Source organism: Hemitrygon akajei, chromosome 13 (genome assembly GCF_048418815.1).
Source record: "Hemitrygon akajei chromosome 13, sHemAka1.3, whole genome shotgun sequence".
Lineage (NCBI taxonomy): Eukaryota > Metazoa > Chordata > Chondrichthyes > Myliobatiformes > Dasyatidae > Hemitrygon > Hemitrygon akajei.
The window spans coordinates 95,270,189-95,282,674 of record NC_133136.1 but is presented as its reverse complement, the minus strand read 5'-3'; the positions used below and the strand labels follow the sequence as shown (position 1 = coordinate 95,282,674).

Sequence of the window (12,486 nt, the reverse complement as noted above, 5' to 3'; positions counted from 1 at the left end):
TTTTTCAGGAATGTATTTGATTGTATTTGAGTAAGTAATCAATATACACAGAAGCATAGAAAACCTACAGCACAATACAGACCCTTCGGCCCACAAAATTGGCCGAACATGATAACCTCTCAGATAGGTACATGGAGCTTAGAAAATTAGAGAGCTATGCGCTAGGGAAATTCTGGGCAGTTTCCAGCATAGGTTTCATGGTCGGTACAATATTGTGGGCCGAAGGGCCTGTAATGCACTGTATATTTATATGTCCTATGTTAAATTGTTGACATAAAATGTGAAAAATCTGCCAATATTGACTCCTGCAGAACATCACTAGTCACCAGCAATCAAGCAAAATGGGCTCCATTTATTTCCTCTCTTTGCCCCCTGCCAGTCATGCTAGTATCTTTCTTGTAATAAGCAGTCTTATGTGCAGCACCTTCTCAAAGGCCTTTTGAAAATCCAAGTAAACAACATCCACTGACTTTGTCTATCTTGCCTATTATCCCCTCCAATAATTCCATCAGATTTGTCAGGCAAGATTTTCTCCTGAGGAAACTTTGGTGACTTTGGCTTACTTTATCATCTGCCTTTGAGTAATCCAAAGCCTTATCTTTAATAATGGACTCCAACATCTTCCCTATCACTGAGGTCAGGCTAGCTGGCCTATAATTTCCTTGTCTCTGCCTCTCTCCTTTCTTAAAGAGTGGAATGACATTTGCAACTATTCAGTCTTCCAGAACCATTCCAAAACCTAGAGATTCTTGAAAGGTCATTACTTAATGCATCCACAATCTCTTAGGCTACCTCTTTCAGAGCTCTGGGCTGGTTATCAGTGAGAGCAATGACAGAGACATTGGGATGTCATGTTGCAGTTGCACAAGATGCTGGTGAGATCACATTTGGAACATTGAATTTAGTTTTGGTCATGCTGATACAGTACAGATTGCTTTAAAGGCCGCAGAAGAAATTTATATGTTTGGCATTTGAGGGACTAAGTTATGGAGACAGGCTGAGCAAACTGGCACTGTTTTCATTGGAGCATAGGAGAATGAGGCACAATCTTGCAGAGTTGTGTAAAATTATGGGGGGCATGAAGTGTGTCCCCTCCACAGATAATGACTGGCTTGCTGAGTTCCTCCTGCACTCTGTTTGCATTTCTCGATTGATCCATTATCTGCAGAAACTCTTCGGGTCAAAGTGCACAGGTTTTTCCCCCACGGATGGGGAATCCAGAATAAGAGGACCCAGGTTTATGAAAAGCAGGAAAGATTTAATAAGAATCTAACGGGCAAATTTTTATCCAGAGTGGTCTGTAGATGGAATGAGCTGCATGATGCAGGTACATTAATACATTTAAAATATACCTGGACAAGTATGGGACAGGAAACATTTTGATAAGGATCTAAATGCAGGCAAAGATGACTGGCTTCATTGGGAAACTTTGTCAGCATGATCCAGTTGGGTCAAAGGACACAAGAGTTGACAATCTTGAACAAATGCACAGATAAAAAGGATGAACAGGACCATGGAATTAGGATTTAAACAAGGTCAAGTTTATGAGGGAATCAAAAGCAAACTGGGATATATATTAACAAAGGTCAGTGATAAGTACTATTAAAGAAATAGAAGTTGAATGATTTCACAGTGCAGAGGATGTGGCCATAAATTAAACCAATGGTCATTTAGAAGGGCAAAGGTGGTTCAGGGTCAGACAAACAGAGATTGTTCACAAGATTCCATTGCAGGACAGTTCTTGAGATTCAGTTCTGCAAATATCAGCAAGGAATTACAGGACCAAGCTCTGAATCATTTCTGGAAAATACCAATCTCACTACGGTACCATTCTGATACAAAAACAGGACATTTCAACAAAAAATATTTGCCAATAAATTAATTTTTGTATTTTTAAATACTGACAGGAGCCTTTAAAATAAAATTATTAACAGAATCCTGGGGAAAGGTTGAATATGCCAGCTTATTCAACATGCAATGAAGGAGGCTGAGGAATGTCCTAATAGAAGTATACAAAATCCTAGACAGTGAAAATCCTTTGCCCATTGCTGGGTAGTCAAAAACAGGACAGCACAGTTTTAAGCTGTGAGTGAAGAGTTTTAAAGGGAATCTGAAAGGTGTTATTTTTTGTCAGTATGAGAGAGTGGTTCTTATTTGGAATACATTATAAATGGAGGTGGTAGAACCTGACATGATTACTACATTGAAACTTAACTAGGCAAAGATTCATCCTACTGGGGATAAATGGAATTAGTGCAAGTCAGAGGTTCCCAAACATTTTTGGGGATACCACTCCCTTGGCACCTAAACCACTCTCCCTTCCTGGCCATTACATCAAATAAATACATAACTTTGATTTAAGATGCACAGTTAAAGAAAGTAGGAACTGCAAATTCAAAGCATTGATAAGTAATTGCAAGAATTATTCAAATCTATAACATTACTTTTTTAATTACAGTAAAAAATTTCAACAATTTTAGAGCGTACATTAATAGTCCAATTATTCACCACTTCATTGCTTTTTCACTTTTCAAGGGGATGGATGGGCTTGGTGCAGTGATATCAGAACCCCAAGTTCAGTAATTCACAGTTTCATTACTTTAAAAGAAGCTGGGCAACTGCACTGAAACAGCACTCTACCAAATATGACATGCCTCCCACATTCTCAGACATTTCATCTATTCCTCTTTTAACAGAGTTGCCGCTGAGCAGAATTGCTTTAATAATTTGGTCTCGTGACTTATAGAAACATAGAAAACCTACAGCACAATGCAGGCCCTTTGGCCCACAAAGTTGTGCCGAACATGTCCCTATCTTAGAAATTGCCAGGTTTTCCTATAGCCCTCTATTTTTCTAAGCTCCACATACCTATCCAAATGTCTCTTAAAAGACCCTGTCGTATTCGCCTCCACCACCATTGCCGGCAGCCCATTCCATACAATCACCACTCTCTGAATAAAAAACTTACCCCTGATATCTCCTCTGTACCTACTTCCAAGCACCTTAACCCTGTGTGCTCTTGTGGCAACCATTTCAGCCCTGGGAAAAAGCCTCTGACTATCCACACGATCAATGCCTCTCATCATCTTATACATCTCTATCAAGTCACGTCCCATCCTCCATTCACTCAACTTATCCTCATAAGGCATGCTCTCCAATCCAGGCAACATCCTTGGAAATCTCCTCCGCACTCTTTCTATGGCTTCCACATCCTTGCTGTAGTGAGGCAACCAGATTTGAGCACAGTACTCCACGTGGGGTCTGACCAGGGGCCTATAGAGCTGCAACATTACCTCTCAGCTTTCAAACAATCCCATGATTGATGAAGGCCAATACACCATATGCCTTCTTAATCACAGAATCAACCTGCGCAGCTGCTTTGAGCATCTTATGGACTCAGACCCCAAGATGCCTCTGATCCTCCACACTGTCAAGAGTCTTACCATGAATACTATATTCTGCCATCATATACGTATGTTTGACATTTTGAGATCACTATAGCACACAAATTGGCTCCCTTTTCCACTGCACATGTACTGCCATTGAAAGAAAAACACAATCAGAGTCACCAGCAGCCTCTGTTGTCACAACTGCTACAAAATTCACTGAATGCAACAATTCCTTTTGCAAAACAACACCATGTAACAGAAATGTCACCAGATCATCCTAGAAAATTACAGTGCTATACAATTTCATAAAGCAATTGTCAGAAATTAAACCTACGACTTGCACTTCACAAGAGGCAAAATTTGAAAATGAAGCGAGTGTGATTGTGATCAGTTTAGTATTTTAAAGTAAATTTATCTTACTATTTTATTTATACATTTCCATATCTATTGAAATAAGGAATATTTAACAAAAATATATGATTAGGCATGGTCGTGTACTTCGGTCATGGGAATGAAGGCAAACACAATTTTCTAAACAAGGAGTTGATTCAGAAATCAGAGGTACAAAGGGACTAGGGAGCACAAGTGCAGGATTCCCAAACATTTTGAGAGGACTAGAATGCCACGGCTTTAAAAGCATTGGTCAGATGACACTTGGAATATTGTGAGAAGTTTTGGGCTCCAAATCTATGAAAGGATGTGCTCGCATTTGTCCAGAAGAGGTTTATGAGAATGATACCAGGAATGAAGAGCATTTGATGACTCTGGGACTGTACTTCTTGGAGTTTAGAACATTGGGGGCAGGGATCTCAGTGAAACCTACCAAATATTGAAAGGCCTAGATAGAGTGGACATGGAGAGGATGTTTCTAATGGGGGAGAGACTAGGACCAAAAGGCACAGACTCAGAATAGAAGGACTTCCCTTTAGAAAAAAAGATTCCGAGGAAATTTTTAGCCAGAGTGTGGTGAATCTGTGTAATTTATTGCCTCAGACAGCCATGGCGACCAAGTCATTGGGACTATTTAAAGCAGTGGTTGATTGGTTCCTGATTTGTAAAAGCATCATAGGTAATGGGGAAAAGGCAGAAGAATGGGGTTGAGAGAGAAAATAAATTAGCTAGAATTGGATGGCAGAACAGATTTGATGGTCCAAATGGCCTAATCCTGCTCCTATGTCTTGTTTTATTATTCAGGTTCCCACAATTCTCAGCAATCAAAAAATATAAAGTTTGTACATTAAGTAAGAATGGAGCAAACCTACTGAAGGCTGGTTAAAGGCCCTAATGCAGTGTCATTTTGTGCTAACTAACAAAATGTGCTCAGAAAGATTCACTTTGGTCCATATCATGCATAATAAGGAGAAAAACTATCATGTTAATGGGAAAACAACATGTAATAAACACAAGGTATAACATCTGATGTAACCTTTTCCACTGGAATAGATACTCTTATTTAGAATATTCTGAAGAGCTCTAGCACTTCATTGTTTTAGCCTAATTAAATCCATTTTTGAAATTCTTATTGCAAAAAAACACTATAAATTGTTTCCTGAAACAAAAATAATTTTCATTACATTAATGTCTTTTATATAAATATGTTATTCATATCTTTGTCTAATGTCCAGATTAGGATGCAATTCTTAGTGATTATTTTTACAGTCAAGGATTTATTGTGGTAAACCAATAAATATCTAATAGTATTGGGTAATATACCGAATCTTCGCCTATATTTGTCAGAACTATTTTCTGATATTTAAAACAGCAACTTTTGTTATCCCTACGTCTGCACAGCAAGCTGATAAAGTGACTGTCAAACAGCATACACATACTTAGTTCTGAAGTCATAAATTGATGTTATTATTTTTGGGATGTCTCTCATTACAAATAATTCCATCTAGATGCTCTATAGTTACATAGCTGAGCTGAAAATTTTATTGGCACATTATGGGTGAGACACATTAACATCAGAGTGGGAATTAATAAGGACCATTACACTTAATGGCAAAGTAGTTGGTTCTAACATTTTATAATAATAGTCATAAGAAGTTAACATTTTAGTCACCAAGTTGCCCTGTTCTTTTCAAGGACTGCATTGAGAAATAATGCAGGATCAGCAAGAATGTCATAACAATGAAAAAAATCTTGCTTGATGCCTAAATATTGATTTGAATAACAACCATTTCTCTGACTGCATTACTTACCGAAATAAAAGGTGAACGGACTTCTGGATTAGTTCAAACAAAGCTATTCTGAAGTGTTCATTGTGCCTATTGCCACAGATTAAATTCTAGTGCTTATAGAAACAGTACTGATGTGCTGTAGAGATAATATCATCTTCTGTCATTTAAGCATGTTCACAAAAGATGTGAAACCCAGACACATTTAATTGATAATTCTACTCAAGCTGCAATGAAAGATAAGTTCCTGAATTCAATCATTGCCACGTTCTATTGCAACCTGCCATGAAGACAATGCAAATTGGATAAAGAGATATACCACATCTAAAAGAGCAGTCTGCAAATAAATTGAGTACATACATCACGTATTAGATTATATGCAAGACAAAACAGCAGCAATTTAGCGATTTATCATAATAGGTTTCTGGCACTGGTAAAAATATAATTGACTAGGCTGGACTTCAGAATCTTTGCCCAGGTGTAAGTTTATTTGAAGCCCTTATCCCACTCCCATTTTAATTTAGATTAAAAACTTTTTTTTAATTTAATTTTCCTTTGAGGTAATAGATTGCAGCCAATCAATTCTTAGATTATCAAAACAAATAATTAAAAATAAACTTCCTTTCTTCTTTATGCAGAAATCATTTTAATTTTTTTTACAATTATTCTGATAAAATGCAAATTTTTTAAATACTCTACATTGCAAACATTCGTATAGTTAGAGACGTAGGTTCCCAAATAACATTTAGATTCACCATATTTAAAACCAAAATAAAATACAACCACATTCCTGTCACTCATTTTATTCATTAACACAGTCCTGTCACTCCTTTACCCGAAGTTGAAACATTTAAAAGCAATTTTGTGGTCATTATCAGCGGAATTATTTTATCAAGCCTTACTCCTCGCAAATTCATGGTTCAGTGAGAATCATTCATACTGAAATGCATAATGATCTGTACAACGCCTGCCTGCTTGTTCTCTAAGGAAATATCACCCCATAGTCCTGCTTCCAACAACAATTTCCACTCTTACCTTTTTAGGTCTTTTTCGCTTCTCTATGTTGCCATTGCATTTATCTCCAACATCACTTTTCTGGGCCTCATCACTCATCATTTCCCACTTGTGTTCTATTCAGAAAGAACACCGTTCTTCTGTCAAAATCTCTCGGCTGCACACCCAGACTGAGTATGGTGTCACTAGTGTAAGGAGGGGAGGGAGGAGGAGTTGAGCAGGCAAGGATGATGATGTTCCCATGGTAGCTGTAATCACATTGGTTATCTGAATGTGTTGCTAACAAATCATAAGTCAGACTACTGATTTAAGCAGAAAGAAAACATGGAACATGTAATCTTCTACACTGCATCTGTCTATTCCTGCCTATTCAATGCACCTGAAATAATTCATATATTGACCCGCTCCTGGTGGAGGCCAAGTAAAGGATTGAAGCAATGCAACTCGTAAATCAGAAGCTCAAAAGGATTGGCATTGTCAACCTTTCATTCTCCTAACAGTTTTTGTTTGTTCATCTCCTAAAGACAAAGACCATCGCTAGGGTTTAGAGCTTCCAACAGCAATCCAAGATATATTTGTAGTCACTTTTCATAAATGAACTCTGAAGCATGGAAACAAGCCTTTCATCGCACCAGACCTTCTTCCCCGTCCCCAGTCACCAACAAACTCAAGGCAATTTACAGAGGCTAAAGAATCTACCTGTCCACATATATTTGGGATGTGGGAGGAAATTGGAGCTCCATGGAGAAACCTGTGCAGTCTCTTGTAGGATGAGCAATGTCAAAAATTAGGCTATCTGGATAGGATAGTGAATTAGAACTAAAATCAAAGCCACCTGGTGTCTCCTCTGTATATTTTCCAGCCTAATCACCCCATGCTGATCAATAATGGGCTTCCCAAGGAAAATTCACTTTGCTGACTATCCCTAATCAATCACTCTATCAAATACTTATACAAACGTATATCTGGTCCCTTACAATACCTTCCAATAACTTACTCACTGCTGATATCAGACTTATCAGCCTATAACTTCCTAGTTTATTCTTAGAGCTTTTCATAAACAGCAAAACAACATTAGCTATCCTCCAATACCTCACCTGTCACTACAGATGATTTAAATATCTCTGGTAGGTTCTCTGCAATTTATGCACTTGGCTTCCACACGGTCTGAGGGGACACCTTGCCAGTCTCTGGGGATTTGTCCACCCTGAATGGCTTCAAAGAAGCAAACAACTGCCTCCTCTGTAATCTGTATGGTGTCCATGAACCCGCTGCTTTGCTCACTTCTATAGACTCTGTCCACCTCCCAGGTAAAACAGTTGCAAAAAATCCACTTAAGATCACCGCCATCTCTTTTCAATCAATGTATAGATCACCATTCTGATGTTCCAGAAGAACAATTTTGCTCATTGGGAGTTCTATATGCTGATTAGGGAAGATTTCCTGAACACTTTGACAAACACTATCCCATCTTGTCCTTTTACAGTATGGGAGTTCCAGTCAATATGTGGGAAGTTAATATCACCTACTATTACAATCTTATATATCTTGCAACAGTCTGCCATCTCTCTACATTTTGTTTCTGTAAATCCCACCTCCACTAACGTGGTCATATAACCATATAACACATACAGCACGGAAACAGGCCATCTCGGCCCTTCTAGTCTGTGCCGAACGCTTACTCTCACCTAGTCCCACTGACCTGCACTCAGCCCATAACCCTCCATTCCTTTCCTGTCCATATACCTATCCAATTTTACTTTAAATGACAATATCGAACCTGCCTCTACCACTTTACTGGAAGTTCGTTCCACACAGCTACCACTCTCTGAGTAAAGAAGTTCCCCCTTATGTTACCCCTAAACTTTTGCCCCTTAACTCTCATGTCCTCTTGTTTGAATCTCCCCTACACTCAATGGAAAAAGCCTATCTACGCCAACTCTATCTATCCCCCTCATTATTTTAAATACCTCTATCAAGTCCCCCCTCAACCTTCTACGCTCCAAAGAATAAAGATCTAACTTGTTCAACCTTTCTCTATAACTTAGGTGCTGAAACCCAGGTAACATTCTAGTAAATCTTCTCTGTACTCTCTCTATTTTGTTGACATCTTTCCTATAATTTGTTGACCAGAACTGTACACAATACTCCAAATTTAGAGTCATACCTTTCTTTTTCTTCAGTTGCACCCATAAATCTTCACAAGATGAGTGAGGAATGTAATTACATAGAAAGCAATTATCAATTTTAAATACCATCTTTTCTGAGACATGGAATTCATCCTGCAGATTGAGAGGGTGAGGCTAAAATCAGATATATCAGTATTATAGTGGAAAAAAAGGGAATTACAGAGGCATGAGGGGACATTAGCAGGGATGACAGCAAAGCATCAATGGCTGGAGTTTCTGGGAGCAATTCGAAGATGCAGGACAAATGCAGGAGAAGGACAAAGAAAAAGTATTCTAAAGGGAGGATGTGGCAATTGCAGCTGACAAGGATAATCAAAGACAGTAAAAAAGCAAAACAAAGAGCAAATAATATAGCAAAAATTAGAGGGAAGTTAATGGACTTGGAAGTTTTTAAAATCCAGCAAAACACAACTACAAAAGCAATAAGGAGAGAAAAGAGGAAATATGTAAGTATAATAATATAAAAAGTTTCTTCAGATATATAACAAGTAAAAGAGGCTATCCATGATCCTGACCACAACTTACATACTGCCAAAGGCTGAAGTTAAGCAGGCAGTCAAGGCACTGAGTGCTGACATCAGCACAACAAGGAACAGCCCACCCTGACACCTTTCAGATCACTGTTGGGAACTTCAAACAGCCTGTTTGGAAAAAAAAACCTCTGCTCAATTATCATTAACTTATCACCTGCAGCACTAGGGGTCCCAATACGCTCAATAAGGAATATCTACTGTTCCATGACTAGAGTGCAGTTCTGCTCATTAGCCTCTTGCCTACATACAGGTAGAGGCTGAAGAACATGGTTCCAAAGTGGTGGTCACAGGAAGGATTGTTTCCAGTCAGTGGACTGGGCCACATTTAACAACTCACCAGCAGATCTGAATTAATACACCACAGTTAAAACAGATTTTATAAAAATGCATGTGCTCCCAAAAAAATCATTCAAAGTTTCTCCAACTAAGAGATCCACAATCTGTTGAGGGCTAGATCAATGGCATTCAGATCACTGAAGGACAAGAAGTCCAGGTACAATCTCTGGAAACCCATCTCACATTTCAAAGGGGCAACTCTGGACCAAATTTGAATCACTGAAGGATGCTTGACAGCTGTGGCAGAGCTTCTATGTTATCACCTCTTACAAAGGGAAACTAAGCAATATATAAGATTTAAAAAAAGCTTCTATCCCAGGTAAGTTCAATGCCTTTTATGCTCACTTTGACCATCAAAATATGGAGGAACGTTCACAAACTCCCACAGCCCCCAATGACTCTGTGATTTCAGTCTCTGAGGCCAATGCTGAGTGCATCCTGCAGCAGGGTGAGCCCACAGAAAGCATCTGGCCCAGACAATGTATCTGGCTGAGTTCTAAAGACCTGTGCTGATCAACTGGATGCAGTGCTTACTGATATTTAAACTCCCGCTTTGGTAGTCTGAGGTACCCATCTGCTTCAAGTCGGCTTCAATTACACCGATGCCTAAAAAGAATGTGGTAACCTGCCTGTCATCCAGCAGCACTTACATCCACAGTTAAGTGTTTTGAGAGGTTGGTGATGGAACAGATCAGCACTTGACTGATCTGCTCCAATTTGCCTACCATTACAACAGGTCAACAGCAGATGCCATTTCATAGGTTCTTCACTCAACCCCAGAACATCTGGACAGCACAGATGCAAACATCAGTATGTTCTTTATCAATTACAGCTCAGCATTCAACACCATCATCCCCTCAAAACTAAACAATAAACTTCAAGTCCATGGTCTCAAAACCTTGTTGTGGAACTGAATCCTTGATTTCCTCACTTGTAGACCCCAGTCAGTTCAGACTGGTAACATTTCCTCCACAATCTACATCAGTATAGATACACGACTGGGTACTTAGCCCTTGCTCTACTCACTTTATACAGATGACTACAGGGCTAACCATAGCTCCAATGCCATATTTAAGCTTGCTGGCAACACCACTGTCATTGCCCAAATCAAAGGTAGTGACAAGTCAGCAGGCAGGTGAAAGATTGAAATTCTGGCTGAGAGGTGCAAAAACAACAACCTTTCACTCAGCAAGGCCAAGGAGCTGATTATTGTCTTTAGGAGGAGGAATCACAGGTGGAGAAAGTCAGCAAGTTTAAATTCCTTTATAACAACATTTCAGAGGATATGTCCTCATGTGAGTGATTCCAGAGGAATGGAAAATTGCAAATCTTACCCTACTCTTAAGAAGGAAGGGAAGCAAAATAAAGAATTTTATTAGCCTGAATTTATTAGTCAGTTAGCCTGACTTCAGTGGTTGGGAAGATGTTGGAGTCCATTATTAAGGATGACGTTTTGGAGTATTTGGATGCACATGACAAAATAGGTCAAAGTCATCATGGTTTCCCTTAAGGGGATATTTTGCCCCTTACAAATGTTGGAATTGTTTGTGGAAATAACAGGCAGGATAAACAAACGACAGTGAATGGGATGTTGTTCACTTGCATTTTCAGAAGGCGTTTGAAAAGGTGCCGTATATGAGGCTGCTAAAAAAAGGTAAGGGCTCATGGTATTACAGGAAATATATTAGAAGGATACTTAAAGGAAATGATAGTGGGTGTGGAGAAGATGTTTCCTATAGTGGTAGAGTCAAGGACCAGAGGCCGCAGCCTCATAATGCAAGGATGTCTCTTTAGAACAGAGATGAAGACCAAATTCGTTAGCCCAAGGGTGGTAAATCTGTGGAATTCATTACTATAGACAGCTGTGGAGGCCAAGTCATTGGGTATATTTAATGCGGAAGTTCTTGATTAGTAAGGGTGTCGAAGGTTACAGCGAGAAGGCAGGAGAATGGGTTTGAGAGGGATAATCAACCAGCCACAATGGAATGGTGCCATAGATTCATTGGACTGAATGGCCAAATTCTGCTCCTGCGTCTTATGGTCTTATCTGCTGCCCAGAATTACATGCCCACATGTACCTGTGCTGAATTCTCATAACTCTTCAGACCTCCAAGTTTAGCAGTGTTGTCTGGAAACAATCCTGTCAGCAAACTGATTTTCAATTTTGCCAAAGACAGGCATTTGTAAACAATCTTAAAACTAACTTAATACTACCTTTCCATGTCCTACAATCCTTAAGTAATTTAAGTCAGATCCTACCTGGAACCGGACCACAACATAACACCGTCTCTCCTGCTGAATTTTTAAATGGAGCCAGCGATGAAGCTCACTGACAGATTCAGGCTCCTGGACCTCCCAGTAATTACAGCTTTTTGCATTTCACATTGCATGTGCAGAAATCCAAGACTTAGTCCAGGTTAGACAACTGAATGCTGCCAATTATGATCAGAACTGTCAGGGGGATCTGGTCTGTTATTTTTTTCTGGACATGGGAAATATCCATTCTGACAAATACACAGCTGCTTTTTGTGGCACAAACCATTCGCATTGAACACCTTTAATCGCAAGCCTGTGAATAGTGCTGATTTCAGTTCTGTTTCAGATGATTGTTTAGATTCAACCAAGTGAATAACAGATGGCACACTGTCACTTTAATTGTCTTCCTTCTATATGGATGGCTTGTTAATTAGTATAAAAGTCACCAAAGAGGCTGCTGTAAGGGTCTGCTGAGATTTCTCTTATTCTTCATAATGAAGGGTTTCCATGGGTTACCCAGGTTTCCACTACACTGATGCAGCTGTCTAGCTTTGGTCAAATCTGAACAATATGAAGAAACTGTACAAACTGT

General features: G+C 39.2%; 1 protein-coding gene across 23 annotated transcripts in view; it reads right to left on the bottom strand.

Annotated features, from left to right (window-relative positions):
• ank2b (ankyrin 2b, neuronal) overlaps positions 1-12,486 on the bottom strand; it is an 874,534-nt gene that overhangs the window by 604,435 nt on the left and 257,613 nt on the right. The window contains exon 1 of one of the 23 annotated variants that reach the window (XM_073065113.1): positions 6,602-6,751. The exons of the other annotated variants lie outside the window; for them this stretch is intronic. Within the exon in view, the coding sequence (XP_072921214.1) occupies positions 6,602-6,682 (81 nt within the window). The 5' untranslated portion in view covers positions 6,683-6,751. Of the gene's footprint in view, positions 1-6,601; positions 6,752-12,486 lie in introns of those variants that run through there. 23 annotated transcript variants of the gene reach the window in all.